The sequence below is a fragment of the Charadrius vociferus genome, unplaced genomic scaffold (assembly GCF_000708025.1).
Source record: "Charadrius vociferus isolate BGI_N301 unplaced genomic scaffold, ASM70802v2 scaffold271, whole genome shotgun sequence".
Classification (NCBI taxonomy): domain Eukaryota; kingdom Metazoa; phylum Chordata; class Aves; order Charadriiformes; family Charadriidae; genus Charadrius; species Charadrius vociferus.
The window spans coordinates 190070-211055 of NW_009646944.1; the positions used below are offsets into that span (position 1 = coordinate 190070).

The 20986-nt window shown below is 39.4% G+C and overlaps 1 protein-coding gene across 1 annotated transcript in view; it reads right to left on the reverse strand.

The window, feature by feature from the left end:
* Positions 1–20986, reverse strand: part of SPTLC1 (serine palmitoyltransferase, long chain base subunit 1) — a 66825-nt gene that overhangs the window by 20353 nt on the left and 25486 nt on the right. Inside the window, exons 2-5 of the mRNA XM_009895075.1 lie at positions 19252–19417; positions 9119–9213; positions 5013–5106; positions 4470–4542 (exon numbers count right to left, since the gene is read on the reverse strand). Coding sequence (XP_009893377.1) covers positions 4470–4542; positions 5013–5106; positions 9119–9213; positions 19252–19417 — 428 coding nt within the window. The remainder of the gene's footprint in view (positions 1–4469; positions 4543–5012; positions 5107–9118; positions 9214–19251; positions 19418–20986) is intronic.

Here is a 20986-nt window from a genome sequence, read left to right on the forward strand (position 1 = left end):
TTTGCCATTTATTAACGGTGCCTCCCCATTGGCTCCTGTTGGTCCAGGAGCTCCTGGCTCGTCTACTTGAGATTGTGAGCATGCAGCAGCATAGCCAGCACATTTCAGAGCAAATGGCTGCAGGCCCTCACCAGCACCCAGTTCCTCTTTCCTTGGTACAACATCCCTTGGCTGGTCACAGGCAAACCTGGTAATACCCCCTTCCCCCATCAAATCTAGTTTAAAGCCCTGTTGATCAGCCCTGCTAATTTTTGAGCAAAACCCCTTCTCCCGCTTTGAGTGAGCCAACCCCCATCTGCTGCCAGCAGGCCTGGTGCCGCATAGGCCATTCCATTGTTGAAAAACCCAAAATTGTGGTGGTGACACCAGCCACGGAGCCACATATTAACAGACTGAGCTCATCTGTTCCTTTCAATGTCATTGCCTGCAATGGGAATTAGGGACGAAAAAATGACCTGTGCTCCGGATCCCCATAGTAACTGTCCCAAGGCCCTGATATCTCTTTTAATGATCCTCGCACTCCAATCTGCACATTTGTCGCTCCCCACATGCAATAGAAGCAGCGGGCAGTAGTCCGAGGGCTGCACCAGGCTAGGGAGTCTCTTTGTGATGTTCCCGACTCGTGCCCCAGGGAGGCAGCAGACCTCCCTAAGAGTGGGCTCTGCCCTGCATATCGGGCCCTCAGACCCCCTCAGAGCTGAGTAGCCCACAACCATAACCCTCCTTTTCTTCCTTGTAGAGGTGGTCTTAATGTGGTGAGTAGGCCTTTCCGTCTCCTGTAATGTGATAGGACTGTCAGCCTCATTGTCCTTAGGCTGTTCTACCACGCTCAGGGCCTCATACCTGTTGTACAGTGGTGCATGGGGAGGGGAGGCGGGCAAGGAGGGGGTTTGCTTGCTGCCCCTAACAGAGACTTGCCTCCCTTCACCATTTTCTGGTAAGTCACTGCCTTCTGTCCCTTCAGTCCTCCAGGGCAAGGAGATGATATCCCTGTGGTCTTTTTTTATTTCCGGTGTCTGGCCCTGTCTCTCTTTCAAGGAGCTCAAGGCCTGGGTCTGCCAGTCTATTTCTTTCTCACTCTCCCTGATACTCCTTAGTTGCGCAACTTCATCCCTGAGCTCTGCCACCAGGCTCAGCAGATGCTCACACCGGCATTATTACCGCTACCACTTGCTAGTAGTGCAAGGCTGTGGCACTTCTTTTGCTACACATCACTTTGATCCAGCTATATTAGATATACCATACATTCGGAGAAACCTAGCATAGCCTTTCTTCTCCAAAGTCTTTGGAAGGAAGGATACTGACTGGAGTTATGTAATCTACTTTCTAATAGGGATTTTAAGTACTCCTTTTTCAGAATCTTTGTACCTTTTTCTTTATTGTTACATGGACTTCAGGACAATGAAACAAGCTCCAGTCAGGCTTCAAAACAGGAAGGATGAACTTGATTTAATTATTGAACAAAAAGCCCAAGAAAGATCTTTTTCTGGCAGCAAGCACCAAAAAAATAGGCTGGCCATGCGGCACTTAAAACATGCAATATAAACAACATTAGGCAAAAATGTTCCTTCTTGAAGCCCTACCAGTAGAGAATAACAAACTAAAGGAAACAAGGACTGAATTACTACTACTTTGAGTGCCCAGCTATTGATACTCAATGGGGAAAAATGTTTTGTTTGAGTGTAAAAGAACACCTACATCCTTCAACTAAGAAACCAGAAAAGACAACGAGACCATCACAGTTAAATGAAAACTAGCATGCTTCTCACTGAGCTTTACTCACCAACAACCACCACTACGCTGAGCAGGGGCTAGGTAAAAACAGCAGGTTAAAGAAATACTATTAGCAATAACGAGCTAACAAATATAATCCGATTTGCATTAAGGAAAAAAAAATTACAAGGCCAGGAAATTTTGCCAAGGGCAAGAACATTTAAGTTCAGAATGACATACAGCATACAGAAATTTGATACATCATTACATAAGGGAATGAATACTTTGTACAATTGTCAGGTTGAAAAGCTCAAGATTATTAATTTTGGCTTCACTACTATTCCACTGTGATAACAACAGAATACTATCTGACTCTCCTATTCCTTACTGCAATGATTTGCTTTAGTTTGGTTACATCACTTGCATAAGCCTAGCTTAAGTGAAAGCTGCAAACCACTACCTAGAGGCAGATACGATTGGAACAGCTTTCTATATAATCATGAAACCTTAATAACACTATTAGTTGTCATCAACTCCTACGAAAAGCCAGTTTCTTGCCTAGCATAAGCTCGCAAGCAAGTCAAAAGCAGAAGACCTGAGACCAAATCCCACATCATTTAGGTGGGATCGTCGACCTGCTTGAGGGAAGGAAGGCTCTGCAGGGGGATCTGGACAGGCTGGATCGTTGGGCGAGGTCAATAGTATGAGATTCAACAAGGCCAAGTGGCTGAATACGAGCCAACAATGTACCCAGATGGCCAAGAGACCAACAGCATTCTGGCCTGCATCAGGGAAACCATTGCCGTGAGCAGGAATAGGGATATGATCATCCCACTGCAGTCAGCACTGGTGAGGCCACACCTCGAATAACATCTTTAGCTTTGGGCCCCTCACTACAAGACAGACAGTGACGTGCTGGAGCGGATCTAGAGAAGGGCAACAAAGCTGGTGATGGGTCTGGAGAACAAGTCTTATGAGGAGCAGCTGAGAAAACTGGGGTTATTTAGCCTGGAGAAACGGAGGGTGGAGGAGACCTTATTGCTCTCTACTACTACCTGAAAGGAGGTTGTAGAGAGGTGGGGGTCAATCTTTTCTCCCAAGTAACCAGCGAAAGGACAAGAGGAAATGGCCTCAAGTTAGGCTAGGGGATGTTTAGGATGGATATTAGGAAAAATTTGTTCATGGAAAGCGTTATCAAGCATTGGAACAGCCTGCCCAAGGGTAGTGGTTGAATCGCCATCCCTGCAAGTACTCAAATGTAAAGGGAAGATGGGAAGACACTCAGGGATCCAACAAGAACAACAGGTGTTCGTCTCAAATTTTAAAGCAATTCTCCATTACTTTATCTATAAAAGACGATACATCAAACAGGTGAGTATAACAACATTTCTTCACTAGTGATGTCATGCAGCAATACCACAGATTATATCCCCTGTATTATGAAATGGAGCATTTATCAAAAAATTCAGAAGCCAATGAACAGCAACCAAACTAAATGCAAAAGCTATACAGTTTGTATCTTAGGATTAGACCTCCAAAGAGGGAAGGAAACAACCCAAAGAATCTCTCACTTACCAGAGAAAATAAACTTTTAACCAGTCTGTTTCAAATAATTAATAGAAAGAGGCAAAGTGAAAGTTTTCACAAAACTTAAAATCAGCCTGGACTTAAAAGGCAGGAGGCCTTAATCCTCAAGTTTCTTTGAGCTTTACAGTGTTTTGGAAAAAAAAAAACAACCAAACAAAAAAAAAACCCTATATGAATTCAAACAGATCACTGCTGACCTATGATCAGTGATGGAATCTAGTTTTCTAAATGCTCTCAACTAATCAATGAGCTAGCATCAACTTCTTCAGAAATTAATTATGGTTCTAGACTAATGAACAATCTTTAAGATTGTTATCAAAGACTCAACTTTGTTTTGCTGTATAGACCTTTAACAAACCAAAACAGGTACAGCACCTGGTTGATCACTTAAAGGACTAGCTTGATTAACTAAGAAAAGTTCAAGTTAGTCTTTAATTCAAGTCAAGGCTATAGGAAGCTAACTCTGTGAAATCATTTGAGTACAAACACACTGTGAATTTCATCACCTCTGGGAAGAGACTGGAAAACTCACAAGAGGAGTCGATGGTTTTAGCCTACAACTGTGCAGCTATTCATATATTACTCTTTGGTTTCCATGCAGTATTTCAAAATACCAATGCCTGTAAAGAACTATTTCCAGAAGCTGATATTTAACAACTTATTACTTCTTAAAAAGAATGAAAAAACACCCACTTGCATCATAAAATCTTGTAATTACAACATTAAAGCTATCAGTAAAGGAAAACTTCATTCTGACTACAGCATTAGATAAATTTAACTTATAAACTTTATCGCAGAAATCAGACTGCCCTCTTGTGGTCTACTTAGAAACTTATTACTAATTTACACTTAAATTCGCCATGCATGATTAAATTCTAACGTTTATTTTCTCTTTCTACTATGGTGACCAGAACTAAAACAGATTATATTTAACTTTGCAACTCTCCTCCAACACCAGCATTAAAAAGAGTAAGAAAATACATAGAAAGAAAGAAAGCTATGAACAATAAAGGCTACCAATACTTAACAAATACAGTAAAAAGTTTGTTAGAGGGTAATTGCTCTTCACAGCGATAGAGATAATTTGCTGCTTATATATAGGAACATTTTGGCTGACTTACTAAACCAGTCTGAACACCTTCAAATGCAGATCAAAGAAAGTTACTCACCAAAAGTACCATAGAATCCTCTAGGTCCACAAGTGCCAACACCGTATTTCTTCAGAGATGCCTGGGCCGCACTCTTTAACAGAAAAGAATCACATGAAACATTTATTCCTACACTGGATCTCCAACTCTTCTATACACTTCACGTTGAAATTGTATACCAATATATGCAGGCCAGTTCTTGCATCATGTAAAATGACACGCTTTACAGAAAGTATAACAACGTACTGAATTCAGTGAATTAATTTCACATCAAAACTATTTCAGACAAGTGTTTAAGCATCATTCATTGAATCCTAATGATTAAGGACATCAGATACTAATCTGACTTGATAATCAGCTAGTACGCAGTATGTACACCAGATGAAACTTTAGTAAAAAGAAAAACAAATAGCACAATATTACAAGGTTTATTATCTTTCTTGCTTCTTTAGAAGTATACTTCCTTGACAAAGTTTGTGCTCTCTGAAGTAATTTTTAATTTCAAGAAAACACACAAAGTAAAAGAAGAATAATCACACAAATACAGTAACTGGAAGAACTCACCTTAACCTTTTCATTATCCAAAAGCCCGAGAAAGTTAAAAGATGCAAAGTTTACACACTCCTTGCCATTAACAGTGATTATATGGGTGGGAGGACTGAAAAAAAAAAAATTACGGACGTATTATTACGAATGAACAGTTGCCCTTTTCACTAACAGTCAAACAGTACAGGAGTTTCCTTCTTCAACAGTAAAAGGCATACAGCTTTTTCAAGACTCCCTTCTTTCCACTTCTTTGCAGCTGCCAATCAATATTTAAGTTCAGTGTCAAGTCACAAACATACTACCATACTCAGCAAAAACTGTATTCCTGTAGTTTAATAAAGAAACTGTAAACACCTTCCTGAGATATTTAGTTTGATGATCCTCGCTGAAAACTGAATTGATACAAAGATGAGTCCTGAAGAGGTAAATAAAGCTTCTCCTTTAAAAGCAAAGTAAGATCTATTTGAAAGACAGAATGCTACAAATAAAAAGGAAATTTCATTGCTACTTACTTCCACAATAAAAATGAACTAAAACCCAATGTTTTTGTCATAAAGCAAACGCACAATACCTATCTTGTACTGAACAGGGCTCCTGAAATATAGGTACTAGTTGTAAGCAGACAAAAGTATTGTATTATCTATTATCTCAAGTTTCCAATTCTGTTTAACCTGTAACTGTTTGAATAATTCTTGTAATCAGGAAACACAGAACATGTGAAAACACTCAATATTAACAAATGAACAAGAGCATAATAGATCTGAAGCAAAGGGCAGAGAAAATTTCTGCCCTAAAAAAGTATGATTTAGATAAACAGTTATTAAAAAATTGAAGATAAAAATAGCTATTACTCCTTTAAATGCAAGCATCCCATTTGTGTGCTGTATTCTAAAAGCAATCCTGTTTTGGCAATTATATACTTCAATACTACAAAATCAAAAGTTTCAATCAATCACTTAGTGTTGAGAAGTCTCAAAGCCAAGCCAATCATAAAACCTTATGTCTGCCCATTTCTGTATGCATTATCAAATATTACAGTTGAGATCCTATATTATTCCTCAAACACAATAGTTTCAATAAGCTTTTCCCATGTGGAAATGAGAACTGAGCAATTTTCACAATAAAAATTAAACAGGGCTGCTCAAATGTCAAATGCCTGTGCACAGCTGCTCCAAATCTGGTTGCTGACAGTATTTCAATGGGTACATTTGGTGTGCAAAGCAAATAAACTTTAAATTGAAGCTATTCACTACGAGTTAAGAAAAACACTGAATTGCCGGAACTTCACTTACAAAAACTCCATTATTTTGTTTTGTATCTGTTCACTTTAAAAATTAAGCACACGTTGCTTCAACCAAGCAATTGCAAGGCTTACAAAACATCTTTGGAAAGCTTTCTGCTAACACAGTGCATCATTATCTTCATCATTATCATTCCATGACATTAAAGTGACACAAGCTGAACCTGACCCCCATAAAGAAGTCCTGAATTACTGCACTGCATCTTCTGCACAGCAGCAGTATTACACAAAATGTGCAAACTGTCTTGGATAGCTGACTGCCATTAACAATACACCTGGATCTGTTCCTCTGTCTTGTTCATTAACAAGCTGTACCAAATGTTGAAGTCCTATTAGTTGAAACAACTACTTATGTTCGCAGATATTCAAAACAGCAAACCTATACCTATGCATTTTGGCACTAACACTTGGTTCAGTATATTCCCAGTGTACTATTAAACCTGGCAATTTTACAACAATTTTCCCCCATAGCTCCACCTCTCAAACCTAGAAAATACATTAATTTTCACTAACAACCTGCCTGTAACAAAGCTGCAGCCCTCCTGAAAACATGGCCACACTTTGCTATAAGAATTTTACCCAAACTTCCAAAGGAACACTCATGGTTAAGCAGAAAACACTCTTGCAAAAGGTTATTCCAGCGAACAATTACATCCAAAACATGGACTTTAACACTATCATAAAAACCTTCCTTGCAACATCAAAAATAACAAGTCTTTGCAAAAGGAAAACAGTGGAAAACCTAATTTCTTTATATTTTCATGTATTTCCCTTCCCCTAGTATAACACAGTTCATTAGGTAACATGGTTATGGACAACAGTTACGAGATACTGGGTGATCCAGCTGAAACCATAAATAAAAATCTAACTTCAAGCTATATTCAAAGAACTTGCAAGCAAATCCTTTAGAAATTCTGTCTTTTAAGGACTGAAAGCACTCCATCTGTACTTGGACCTCTCATTTAAGAGGTAAGTGTTGCATGCATTGAAAAATCAGTCACAGAAGATTATAAACTCCAGATTATTAGTGCCTTTTTATTTTAAAGCAAAACAAGAATTAGCATGAGAATTTTGCAGACATACTGTTTAGGAAATAGGTTTACATTTTCTGAATAAGATCTTGTACAACTAAGCTATCATGCATAGATCAGTGCACAGAAAGGCTACCACAAGAAATAACTAATTTCTGGACTGTGATCGAGCCATCATGGGTAACTTCTTCACTACTGATTCAAGATTGGTCACTTTGTTTGGACAAGTCTCTGCATTATTGGCTTTGCTTATGATTTGGCAATGTTACCAGGCTTATGCAAGTCTTCAGAAGAAAGAAGCATACTAACATAAGGCAAAAACTGCCTTGCATATCGAGGGAGAAAAGAAGTCTGCCTCCCACACATGCAGTGGGTCAAAAATATTTAATACTTTATAAGTGATTATGAGCCTATATAAGCTCTATCCACACATTACTGCAAATATGCAATATTAAACCACCACCTACTAAGATAATTAAGATATATGTAAATCATCATTCACAGCAGACATTAAAACATGAACATTATTGAAAGAAGACTACCTTGTAAGCATCAATGGGGTCCCCCTAAAATACTAATTAAAAAGGGAACAGAAATGCTCTTGAGCTGCAATTAGGATGCAGACACTTTCACTTCTGTATTAATTCTGAAACGTGTGGTAAGCTTGTAGCCAAAATTACTATCTCATCGCTGTTGAGCAACTTACAGGAAGGTAGTTAGTTGGCAGTTTAAAACAAATGCCAAGTTTTCCCCATAGTCACTCTTAAATTTAACAGCCACAACACTAACATTCTGTGACAATACATTCCCTAGCTGTAAGCACTGGTAAGTTCTAAATAATTTAAACATTTTCTGAATCAATCTAAACAATGTATTTGTTCAGGTTTTCTTTAAACATCCAACACTTCCTTTAACACCACCATAATGTTTGTTTCAAAATTCTGAACAGTAACATAAGGATTGTTCACATCATAGTTGATTAAAATAGGCATCCTTTTTATAAGGCAGATTTTCCTGTGGTGGTAGAACCATCAAAATGGAGCTTCTTATGACTGCAAATAATTGTACTCTGCCACTAAATTATTTTAAATTATTGGTGTCACTAGAAGGGTATTAAGAATGCCTATATTGTAAAAGTTACTGACATAAACAAATCTGAAGTTTGTGAAAGAAACTTCAAAGCAATTTCTGAAGTACTGTGACTCTTGCCTAAGTCAGCACACATTTTAAAAGCCTCATAACACACAAGAAAGTAATGCTGCGCCATAATCTCCTCAGAAAACAACTTTGCCATCAAGCTTCTCCACCTCTGGTTGTCCACAGAGGAAAAACTTTTCATGGAGTGCCAAGTGGCTAGCCACAAAATCAGTTTCTTCTGAAGTGATTTGTGATGACACAGCTTCCCCCCAACTCCTGCACTGAAGGTTGTAACCACTTTGGAGGTCTAAGTCTACATATTCAGAAAAAATGAAACAAATAACTACCAAACAATACAAACCCACAATGAAGGCAAAGATAAAGTGTTCATCCCCCTACCCCCAATATTAAAAAAAAATAATAATTAATTACAACATTTAAAGTAAGAAAAGTTTTCCTAGGAAGATAGTCTTGACAATGTTGCAAAACCAAGGCCATCTCTTCAGTGGTAAATTCAGTCCTGCTACCTAAAAATGCAATTCGTTTATGAAAGGTTTTAAGGATATGGAAATGATTAGTAAGAAATATGCTTAAAAATAGGTACTGCAACTATTTGTACTGAAATAAAAAACAGAATGTATGTTGGTTACATTTACCCTGAAACAATGTTGTAGTTGAGAGCTGGGTGATCTTTCGGCACAGGAGGTACAAGAGGCTCTGGCTGCCATTCTTCAATCAATTCTTCTTTTTCCTGAACAATAGAAAAGAAATATTGCTCAAAAAGGACTTCCATTAGAAAAGACATTATGTGCTAATAAACAGCTGGGTAATAGCTGTATGAGGAAATTATGTATGCTAATATGTGTCACCTTTCTGAGACACTTAGAATTGATATTATCTCAGTATGGTCAGCTGAGGGGCTCTGAATTCTTCAAAGGGAAGAAGATCTAAAGAAAGATAGACCAGTTGTGCCTGTGAATAGGATAATCACGAGAAGAGATACTAATTCAGTGTCCCTGCCAAATTTTAATCACTACTTCATTTAATCTATTAATTATGAAAACCTTCTTCTACAGTTTATGTAATTGAATACAAATTACATAATAATTGAATATAAATTGCCTCACTTTACCTTCTCAAGTCTTCAACAGTGCTGTTTAAACAACTGTGGCACAAAAATACTTAGCAAAGTAACACATATGTAAGCAGAACACAACTGAGGAAAACTGCCAAATGCTCAAGAAAAGGTAAAAACTACTAAAGCACGTACCCCCACCTAACCATAGAGGAATACCAAACGCACATTCATTTTCAAAGTGCTTTAAACTATTTGGAAAACCTCAGTTCGATGTTTTTCGAAAGGACATGCAGCGGAACAGCATAACCATCAAGTTAGAATAGTTCCACATAAATGAGCAACCACTCAGGCAAATCACCAAAATCATACTTCATACCATGAAAGCAGAACGTTCCCGAAGGACTATTTACTAGTACAGCAAGACACACCTGACAACATATTTGTTAACACACTAACTTTGTATGGTATGACTACAATGGGTTTATATTTCTCTACCATTTCAAAAAGCAGTAGAATATTTTAGGCTACTTGTTTCGATACCAACATATAAATTCTTCATTCAGTTTTTGAAAACACCACAGCAATATCTTTTTCCATTTTTATTTTTTTTCCAAATACACTTTTCGAAGCCTTCTAAGTCCAAAACTAAATTAAGATATGAAAAAAATCAAAAGGGAACTACATGCAACAATATAACTAGTCTCCTGCATTTTCATCACTTTCCTTTTACTAAGCTAATGAATAACTTTGTTTCTAGGTATTTCCAGAGTACTAATTAACATCCCAGGAGCTCCACAAAGGTCTATTTCAAAACCCAAATGGAAATTTCAATAGCCCTCTATTTCAGAAAAGATCCTTTTTATGTGAGCATAGTCACTTGTGTTTCTAATATTTTGCAGATGTACTTTAAATACCTTTTTATTTAACTTTCTCGTGTTAAGATTTCTTACCGAAATTTAACCCATGAGGCATATATTTTAAAGGAAATAAAATGTCATTAGTATGTCCAACAGAATTGAATATATTCAGTATTTTGAAGTGGCTACGCTTATGTTAAAGTGCTTAGTTTCTTTAGCCACCATAAGACAGACCCCAGGTGGAGCCTCACACACAGTTGTGTATGTGTTAAAATGCTGCTCCACATATTAAGGAAAGATTAAAGTAGGGGGTTTTACTGATTTAGCCTGTACTGGTGCCATTCATCACATGTCAAATAGCAGATTTTAATGCTTCAATTAAAAAAAAGTCCAAACAGATAACTGAGCACCAAGGAACAGAACAATAATAAATTAGGCTGTGTGCAAATACTACTGAGTACTATTCATTACTGTGTCCTATTATCAAACCTCATGTTTGACATCACTCAGCAAATACCTCAAAAACCCTATAGGAGAAGATTACCAGATGTTAAACCCCATAGAGTTTAACATGGAACACAGTACCAAAATGGTGAAGTAGTACCCAAATTCTGGCTAAACTCAAGTGGCACCACAAGCATAACCATGTATGCTAAAATCCACTGATCTAAGACAGAGTGGCAATTCCATCCCCGACTCAGAACAGATACTAGTATGTATCTCTACACTGTATTGCTCTTGGGGAAAAAAAAAAATAAAAATCAAAGATGTAATTTAACACTAAGTGTGCCAATCCACAGCACTGCAAGCCAGCAGCTGCTACCGTACAGTCCTCTCCCAGCCACAAATACTGTTCCTTGTGTTGGCACAAGCAGTTAAAAAACCAGACAATAACCTTGTTCAGAAAACTGATATAGATGAAAACTAATTCAGCAAAAGCACGATGGATATATAGCTAAACTACATCCCACAACAAAGTAGTCCCAACCTAGACTGGCTGATGCTACTGGGAAACCATATCCTGAGTTACAGTTGCCCAGTAGTATCTCACACCTTTTCACAAGACTTCATAGAATAATAGAATTGTCCAGGTTGGAAGGGGCCTTTAAGAACATCAAGTCCAACAATCCCCCTAACACTGCCAAGTCCACCACTAAACCACGTCCCTCAGCGCCACTTCTACCCGTCTTTTAAATACCTCCAGGGATGGCAACTCCACCACTTCCCTGGGCAGCATGTTCCAATGCTTAACAACCCTTTCTGTGGAGAAGTTTCTCCCAATACCCATCCTAAACTTTAATGCATCCTCACACCAGCAACACCAGCTGCTTTTTAAGATCAGGAGCTGAAGCGTCCAGTTCAGAGATTTGACTTGTCTTCCGAAAATGACACCATTTTGTCATGGTTGCCGCCTGCCGCCCAGGCCGCGCTTGGTCCCCTGCCAACCTTCGGCAGCCCTCAGTGGGCAGGGAGGCACCACCCAGGTGGTGGTGGTCTGCATCAGGAAAAAATCCCATGCCCGTGAATGCAAAGCGGAGCCAGGCTGGAGGCGCTCATTGCTGTCCCAAGCTGCCCAGCTGGGCCCACACCACAGGGCCGGGACACCACAGGAAACGCCACCCACCACCCACCCTTCCTCCTCCACCCCGGGCCATGAAATGGTGCCTGGGCCCCATGACACCTCCAGGTGCTGGCCCCTCCGTGGTGCCATCCACTGGCAGGGCAGGGTGGGCATGCAGGGCCCTCAGGGCCGGCCCCTGCGCCAGACAACACCCAAAAAGTTCAAAAAGACTTCTGAAAATCAGAAAGCAGGATGTATGCTCATGCAGCCTTCAGTCTGCTCCTGCAACAGTTGTGTCAAAACGCCCCAAATCCCCAATGTAAAGTGTGGCTTGTATCAACAGTTTTGTATTCATTTTAGAGCACGGGATTGGCATTGTTTTTTTTTTTGTTATTGTTGGTTTTGTTTTTTTGTTTTAATTAGAAAGCAGAATAAATCAGGTGAGAAGTGGTGCAGCCTATCAGTTAGAGAAGGATAAATAAGAAAAGCATTAGATAACATCAAATGCCTAAAGGGAAGGGACTTAGGAAGCACAGTGTCTCTTCTGCTTAAGACCTGACTGCAAGGAACATTTGAACAGCTTTTTATACAACATAGTTCAAAGGCAGAGCAGACAACATAACTTACCTTTTCTTCAAAGAGTAAAGAATTAAAGCTGTGTAAGCATCTACTTAGCTTTTTCATTTGTCTAATTTTTTTTATCTACAGGTACAAAATATCACCAAGTGGCATAGCAACTGATACACAAATTCAATTCAAATCATTGTGCTGTGGAGTCTAGCAGGAAGAAAAATAGTATTGATAGAAGGGTACTGTAACTGCAATAAATTAGCATAGTACAATTGCAGTTGAGATTTGTGAACATAAAGATAATGGGCAATTCCTACTTTGTACTTCTCTCCCTCAGTCATACTAAGTTGTAAGAAGCTTTCATTCTTCCCTTGGAAGTGTTTACAGCACACAAACTAACAAGCCATAGATGAGATGTGGCAATATCCTGATTTTTTTCTTAACACAAAATAAAACACATAGGAGAAGACTAATCTGCATTTCAAACGCCACCATTTCACTAATTCCAGCTCACATTCATTCTCCTCATCCATTACATGGCGTTTTGCTTTCTGATGCACATAGGAACATAAATGACAAACAACTGCATCTTCATGTCTTATGTCTTCTGTTTCCACATATCCTCAGCACAGGCAGTAGTTTACCAAAAACTTTAGTGATAGAGGTTTCTTTACTATGGCGGGTGATGGGAGATGTTGGCAATTAAAATGAATACCAACCTAAATCTAAAAAGGCCATCCACACCGCAGATGGGACAGCCAATACCCCTTCCTCTGTCCACTCACCAAATACCTCAGTACCCTGGCCTGCCCTGCTGACTTTTCAGGGTAAACATGACCGTGTCCCTCCGACCAAAAAGACAGAGCAGAAGGAGGCTTTTGTACAGTGACCCCTCATTCAGAACAGCACTTTTATCTTCTACCTTCTAAACAGGCACCAAATTCTAGACCAGTATCAAGAATAAAAACGTTAATTTTCAAACACGTAGAGAAACCAGATTTTAATTCACAATGTAACTCAGTATGTAGTTGATTCACTTACTCCTTCTCAGTTCAGTGCCCTAAAAACATCCACTTGGTGAAAAGAATGAACTTAAAACTTTCAATTTCCACTCTGTAAGGGCTGTAATGTAAGCAAACTCATCTCTCAGTTCTTCCTCTTTCACTCTTACAATTATCTTTGATTTATATAAAACATAAATGTTAAATAAAATATAAATATCAACATAAAATGTATTTTTATATTTTATGAATAAAATACAATACACACAAATATATAATAATAATAATAATAATAATAATATATGGCACCAGTATAGGTTAGGGGTGGACCTGCTGGGAAGTAGTTCTGAGGAGAAGGATTTGGGGGTCCTGGTAAATAGTAAATTATCCATGAGCCAGCCATGCCCCATCCAAGAGGGACAGGGAACTGCTGGAGCGAGTTCAGTGAAGGGCAACCAAGATGATTGAGAGATTGGAGCATCTCCCTTATGAGGAAAGGCTGAGAGAGCTGGGACTCTTTAGCCTGGAGAAGAGAAGCCTGAGGGGAGACCTTATTATTGCTTACAAATATCTAAAGGGTGGGTTGAAGGAGGATGGAGCCACACTCTTCTCGCTCAGTGACAAGACGAGGGGCAATGGGCACAAGTTGGAACAAAGGAAGTTCTGTTCCAACACACGGAAAAACTTCTTTACAGTTAGGGTGACAGAGCACTGGCACAGGCTGCCCAGGGAGGTTGTGGAGTCCCCTTCTCTAGAGATTTTCAAGACCCGCCTGGATGCAGTCCTGAGTAATGTGCTCTAGGCAATCCTGCTTTAGCAGGGGAGTTGGACTAGATGATCCCTAGAGGTCCCTTCCAACTCTGAAAATTCTGTGATTCTGTGATAAGATAGAAAATGTTTATAACTATATTTTGTGAATTATACATATACACATTTATTTATACATTTGTGCATATCTAAATATTTTAAATATATTTATCAAAATAAATAAAATGCTTTTGGGTGGTTGTATTTTGTTGGTTGCAGTTTTTACTTTTTAAATGCCAGATACCTTGGGTAAGAGAAATACTTGGGTGTAAACATATCCAACCCAAATTATTTAAATAAGTTGCCCTGTTGACTCTGGTTTTAAGAAAAGGTAGCAATTATGTTCCTCAAGACAGTTCTTAGCCAGCACTTGTGTTTTGAAACAGTGTCATACATGCATCTGTGTCAATATCCAAATGTTAATAACATTTTTTTATTTCCTGATCCTCAAATAGCAGGTCTTTAATTTCACGGTATTTATAGAATCATATTATTAGCATGCCATAAGTTGGCACAAACAATAGGCATGATAGTTAGAAACTTCTCTCTTTCAAACCATGCTAATACCTACGAGAATGCTTACCTACATATGGAGTCTTGGCTCAAAATGACTGAAAACCTTTACAAGAACAGACTACATCTGCTCTTCCTTGTAGAACAACAACTGATTAATCTCTGACTGCTGCTCCTGCAAGAGAGAGCTCTTGTGGCCTACAGTATTTTTCAGCCATGCATTGAACGCATTGAATACATGTTCTCTGACAGGAACTTTCAAGCCTCCTGACTTATTCTCTCTAATAAAATTGTTCCCATGCTACTACTGCAGTGAAAATTCTAAAACCAAAGTAAACAACTACTCCTCCCATCCACAAATGGTTAAGACATGGCTCCTAGTAGGACTTCAGAGATTTTGAGAGAAAAGCTCAGGATCATTTACCACACAGTGAAAGTCGTATACATGCGGAGGGCACCTTCCTTTCACACAAATGGTTGTTGGCTGGAGAGTGAGCTTGTAGCCAAATGATGCCATGGAAATTCCCACAGCCCACTCCAGTCCTCAGTGGGACTTTGCCGCTCTTCTGTAGATTTTATTTTCAGTGAAAAGCCCACAAGAATCTGTATGTCTAGCACCCCGTCTGGCCACAGACTTATTTGTACTTCCCAAAATCCCCAATTAACAGGAACTTACAGTCACAGAGAAGTACTCCACCATTTTAGTTAATGATGTGGGAGATTTCATTATTTTGGAACAGAACCAATAGGGATTCCTACGAACACTGTTATTAAAGGATGACAGTCAGTCAGTTGAAAGCTGATTCCTGCACTGGATTTCATAGTACTGTTGCTACACATGTGACTAAACCCAGAAGCCACCTTCAGGGTGGATTTCTTCACTGTTTTAGAAGCGCAACTCCTAAGCGCACTAGGTTGCACAATCTATCGTCTACCTCCAGTTCCCCAGGACAGACTGGTCCTGACAGATCACATTAAGATGGCTGTGCAATAGTGGTATTCTTCAGTAATATTTATTACGTGGATTCAGGTCTGCTCTGGCAGCATGTCCAATGATAGTTACAGAGAAACTCCAAGTATCACTGCATGAGTGGCTGACATAAAGGAAGCCTGAGGAACACCACCTGAGCTGTTCTATCTCCAGTGCCTGTACCTGAGCAACCTGGTACTTCTTCCTGGTTTGGTAAAGACTGGACACCACAGCATGAATCAAACTAGAACAAATCAGAAGGCAAATCAGCAGTCTCCTTGCTGAACAGCTGACACGTTACTACACACAGGTCAAAACACACACGTATTGTATGAAACAGACTGTAATGGGTCTGGCTGGGATGGTGAGCTTCATAGAAGCTCATATATGGCTGTGTTCTATATCTGTGACCAAAACAATGCTGATAACATCCTAGTGTTGTAGCTCTTCCTGAATAGTGTCTGCAGTGTCAACCCCTTCTGTTTCTTACTCTGCCCTTACAGTAAACAGATTGGGGGGTGCACAAGAGGTTGGGAGAGGACGCAAACAGGCAGATGACCCAAACTAACCAAACAGATATTCCATACCATAAAATGTCATGCTCAGCAATAAAAGGGAAAAGAGGGTGTTTATGGAAGTTAGCTATCTTTGCTTGGGCACTGGCTGGGTATTGGTCCACCCATGGGAGGTGGTGAGTGACTGCCTTCTCATCACTTACCTTGCTTCTCTCTTCTTCTACTTCTTCTTTGCTTTTTAAACAATTTTACCTTCACTCACAAGTTTTCTTGCTTTTAATCTTCCTTGCCTCTTCCCGTGTCCCGCTAGGGGTCACGGAGAAAGTAAGCAAGCAGCTGTGTGGTGCTTAGTTGCCTACCAGCGTTAACCCACAACAGACCAGTGTCAACCATCTGTGGACTTTTACTGACGATTAAGGTGTGGGGTTTTTTTCCCCACAGCTATTTCCTTACACAAAAGAAATGAGCTCTTTTCACAGCAATTACCTATACTGTAGAAAAAGAGATGGAATCACTCCATGCCTCTGATGCTTAAGACTTCCAACCGTAGAAACGTCACTGTTGTATTTATGGTTACTTACAGTAAACAATCTGTAGACAAGACAATCCCTTCCAAATATAGTTCCGTCTATGGAATAAACTGCTTCCATCTTCAGAGGTTAATGGTAAAGCCAACTAGGCTAACTTAAATCTCCTTCAGCAGCAGCCAACCTGAACGTACCATCAGGCCAAAGAGCATTCCCTCATACTATTCTTTTTACCATCAAGATTCAGGTAACAAAAATCTAGAGGTGATGATGTCTTTAACATCTCAAGTCAAACTCTTTGCTGTAATACAGCTCTTAGCATGCTGCAAATTTTTTTGTTCTGTGCCTTGCAACTGTGAATCAATGTATGCAGTATTTATGAAATGCAATTCTTGATCACTATGAATTTTTGCTAGCATTCACATTCCTTTCTACCCCTCAAGTTCACTGAAGTTTGTATAAATCTCATCAGAAGTATCACAGCAATTAACATACTTGCACGCTTGTATTCTTCAGAAAGCCTGCTACGGCTGTCCTGTCAGTGAACTTTACGACCATCATCCTGCACAAGTAGGCTTGTTATTAAGCATGAGCCATTTCCAAATGTTTTCCTCTCTTTTGAGCCCCTTCTAAACCCATGCATCCACTGAGCTGCAGCAGACCAGCTACAAGTGCTATGTCCCAATTGCTCGTTGCCCCCAGTTAAGAAGATACAGCACAATTTTCTTCCCTGCACACCATCATTCCAGATTTGTCTAACCACTGTCCTAAACACTTCAGCTCGAGCAAAATGGTTTGTCAGTGAAAAAAAGAGATGACCTGCAACTGGATGACAGCATTCAAGATGCATATAGAAATACCTGTGTGTAATCCGTACTCTGTAAGGAAAAAAGAGGTTTCAGTTTTTTCAGGTCACTAACTATGCAAGAGTAGCAAAGAGCCTTTTCCTACTATCTACTGCAAAGAAGGAATCTTGCAAAAGAAAAAAAGTTATCCTCCAAAATACCAGAGATCAAAACCATCTGATGCAGGAAAACTCTACTAAATGAACTATCCTAGACTGTGAATGGACAATCAGGGGCTACTTTAAGGCTGCAGCACGTTTTCACAGATGTTCTGAACATTCAGCACTTCACCACACTGGACTTGCCTTTGTGTTCATTCCTCCTCTGTATTCTTATCAAAGGCGACAAACTTCAAGAATCCTGGAATCAATTCAAAGCCTTCCAAGCACAAAACTGAACGGGCTTTTCTTGATTCCTGGTCTAATAAATGCGTGCTAAAGTGCTCCCTAGAACACTCTAAGTTCATATAGTAAGTAATCCCCAAAAGAGATGCTGCCTGCAGCTTTGCTCATGTTTACAGCCTAGTGCTTCTAGTCCCCGCACCCTGTTCACTGGTGCATTACATTAAGCCTACACGCTTAACAGTATCCTTAGCAAGGGTAAGACCAAAAAGCATGCAAGCGCGTAATATAGATAGGAATGTCAAGGTAAAATACCCATAAATATGTTTCACAAACCTTCCTCAGTACCACGAAGAAATTCCAGTATTTTATCCCATTTATAAAGGTTATCATTCCTCTGAAGCTCTAGCAAACTAAGCTTGTTTGTTATATGGGACTTCAGACCATTCAGATCAACTCCTCACATATACAAGCTGGTTGTCACATTGCAATACTTTGCTATAGTTCATCTTTGACTGAGAAAAATGAGTGCATCCTTGTTCACCTCACTATCTTCACATTCAGAGAGTGCATGCAATCATCCTTTGAATATATGCAACAGCATTCTCTGACATGACACAGCAAGCCCAATTACCGACTACAATCTCAGACAAACTAGTCCAGGGACATCTCCAAAACAAAGTCTACTCATTCCTGGTAGTCTCCAGCCAGAAGTCAGGGAGAAATTCCAGTCTTCACAAAAGACAAAAGAAAGAAAAAGAAGAAAATTGCCGCTAAAACTACAAAGTTTTCTGGAACCCACTTAACAATGTAAACTCTCAGTTATTACTCACAGATACCACATGTACAGACCAATCATTTTCCTACTCTCTACGGTCTTATAGTTCATTTTGTTTGGTGGGGTTTTTTAGTATAGCTTCCATTTTTAAAACAAAGTCATCCATTGAGTACAGCTAACGCCAGCTTTTCAAAGCTTAGCAGCCACACCATTTCTTTTATATTTCCTGGACTCTCAAACATGGTGCTACTTTAAAAGCATACACTGAAGCATTTAAGCAATTATCAATCTTGTAGTCCAAAGTAAGCTTACCCTTTGAAATCCTAAGAAAAATCAGCACAATTTGTGATGCAGCAGTGGTACAACAGCCAAATATATCAATAGCTATAAACTGTTTCTCTAAAGAAAAATATTTTTCCACCATACCTTAGGTGTTAGATCAGACCGCTCTTGAAGCTTGTATGTCTTGGAGAAAAGAAGTCTGATTATCCATAGAATTAGAATTCCTTCCAAAATAAGGTGGTAAGCAGGAGCCTGAAAATAAAAGCACAAAAATAAGTCTACACAGAATTCTATTTGAATCACTGTGACACTATGCAACAATTTTGTCTCTACCAGTACACTCACAAAAAAACCCCAAAGCTGATAATCAGATGATCTGTATTTCTAAATCAGTAGAAATTATATAAAAGTGGATTGTTTTGCCAGTACTACTTGTAGCTGTTAACTTGAGTTTGAATGGATTTATTATGTTGTTAATAAACAAGGCACACTCTAAATTCATAAGCGCTTTCAGTTCCACATATGAACACAAATTGAATTTTGAGACTAAAGGCAGATAAGCTGTATGGGTTGCACCAGCACCTGTGAAGGCAGAAAGCTTTCACAACAAGCAGAAGTATCCTGAGAGCTTGAAGGTCTGTGTCATCTATACACACTCACTTCAACCCTACATTGTTGTAGTCCACCGACAGCAATAGCTCCTATTATTTACAAAGAAACTTAATCCCATCCTCATAGCCCGTTGGTTTCACAGGCACTTTGAGCAGGTATAACTCAACACAGTCACCAGAAGCAGTTTTGCACCTGTGTCTTTTACTCTCTTGTGTGGGCACAATATTTAGGAACATATACAGGAAACCAGAACAGAGAGTTGAAACAAGTTAAAGTTAGCCTCTTTAGGTGCTTGGAGGGAGGAAAGTCAGTTTCCTCTGGCAGCACAGCTAGTTTAAAGTAGATGTGGAGTAATGGCACGAGCATTTGACACTTGGGTTTAAGGATGGATTTAGTTATCCCATTTCAGAAAGGCTCCTGTCTATGTCACGGATGCCTATGATTTTTAAAAGATTCAAAGTGCATGCACACTAGTGCGCTCCCTCTTCAACTCCCACACATCAGTTTTCTGGTGCGATCTGACCTGCCAACAAAGGAAGTGGAATGCACCCCACATCCAGAAACTAAAGGAAACTGAACACAAGTTTTTAAAACCAGGAAGGAGCCCTATGGCATATCAAACTGCAAATAACACGTTTGCAGAGTACTTTTCAGTTCAAACATATTAAGAATACATATGTACAACATGACATTTAAAGAACACATAGCACAGTAGCAGCAGAGGTCTACACAAACTACTTCCTCGTGTTTTTCAGTGCCTACAATTATCCTGAATTCAGTGTACCAGACTGTGCTACCAGCTTCAGTAGCTAAGCACTTCTGTATTTTTACTGCAAACCCTACTATGAATTCTCAAAAAGTCAACAAACTTTGCCAAAGGAAGGGAGGCTGTTGATACAAGAAAACGTCCTATCATCAGGACATCCTTTTTAATATCATGAAACAAAGCCTGGATACAAACATGCCAGGCTGATGTCCTCCAGGAGAGAGCTCGAGCATAAACATTTAGAAGTTGTTTCTTCCTTTGTAAACAACACTTGTAAGTTACAAAGCCTGACCTTACACTCAAAGAACACTGTGAGTCTTAATCAAGTTTCATACACCTTAAATGTAGCTTTACAAACTCACACAGAGAAAAAAAAATCGATACACGCACTTATGTTTTTCAATAAACAAACACGGTGCACGCTCACAATTTTGTGAGTGCAGCCTTACACAGGCAGCACTGGTCCCCAGCCCTCTCCCTGCCCGTCGCAGCCAAGACACC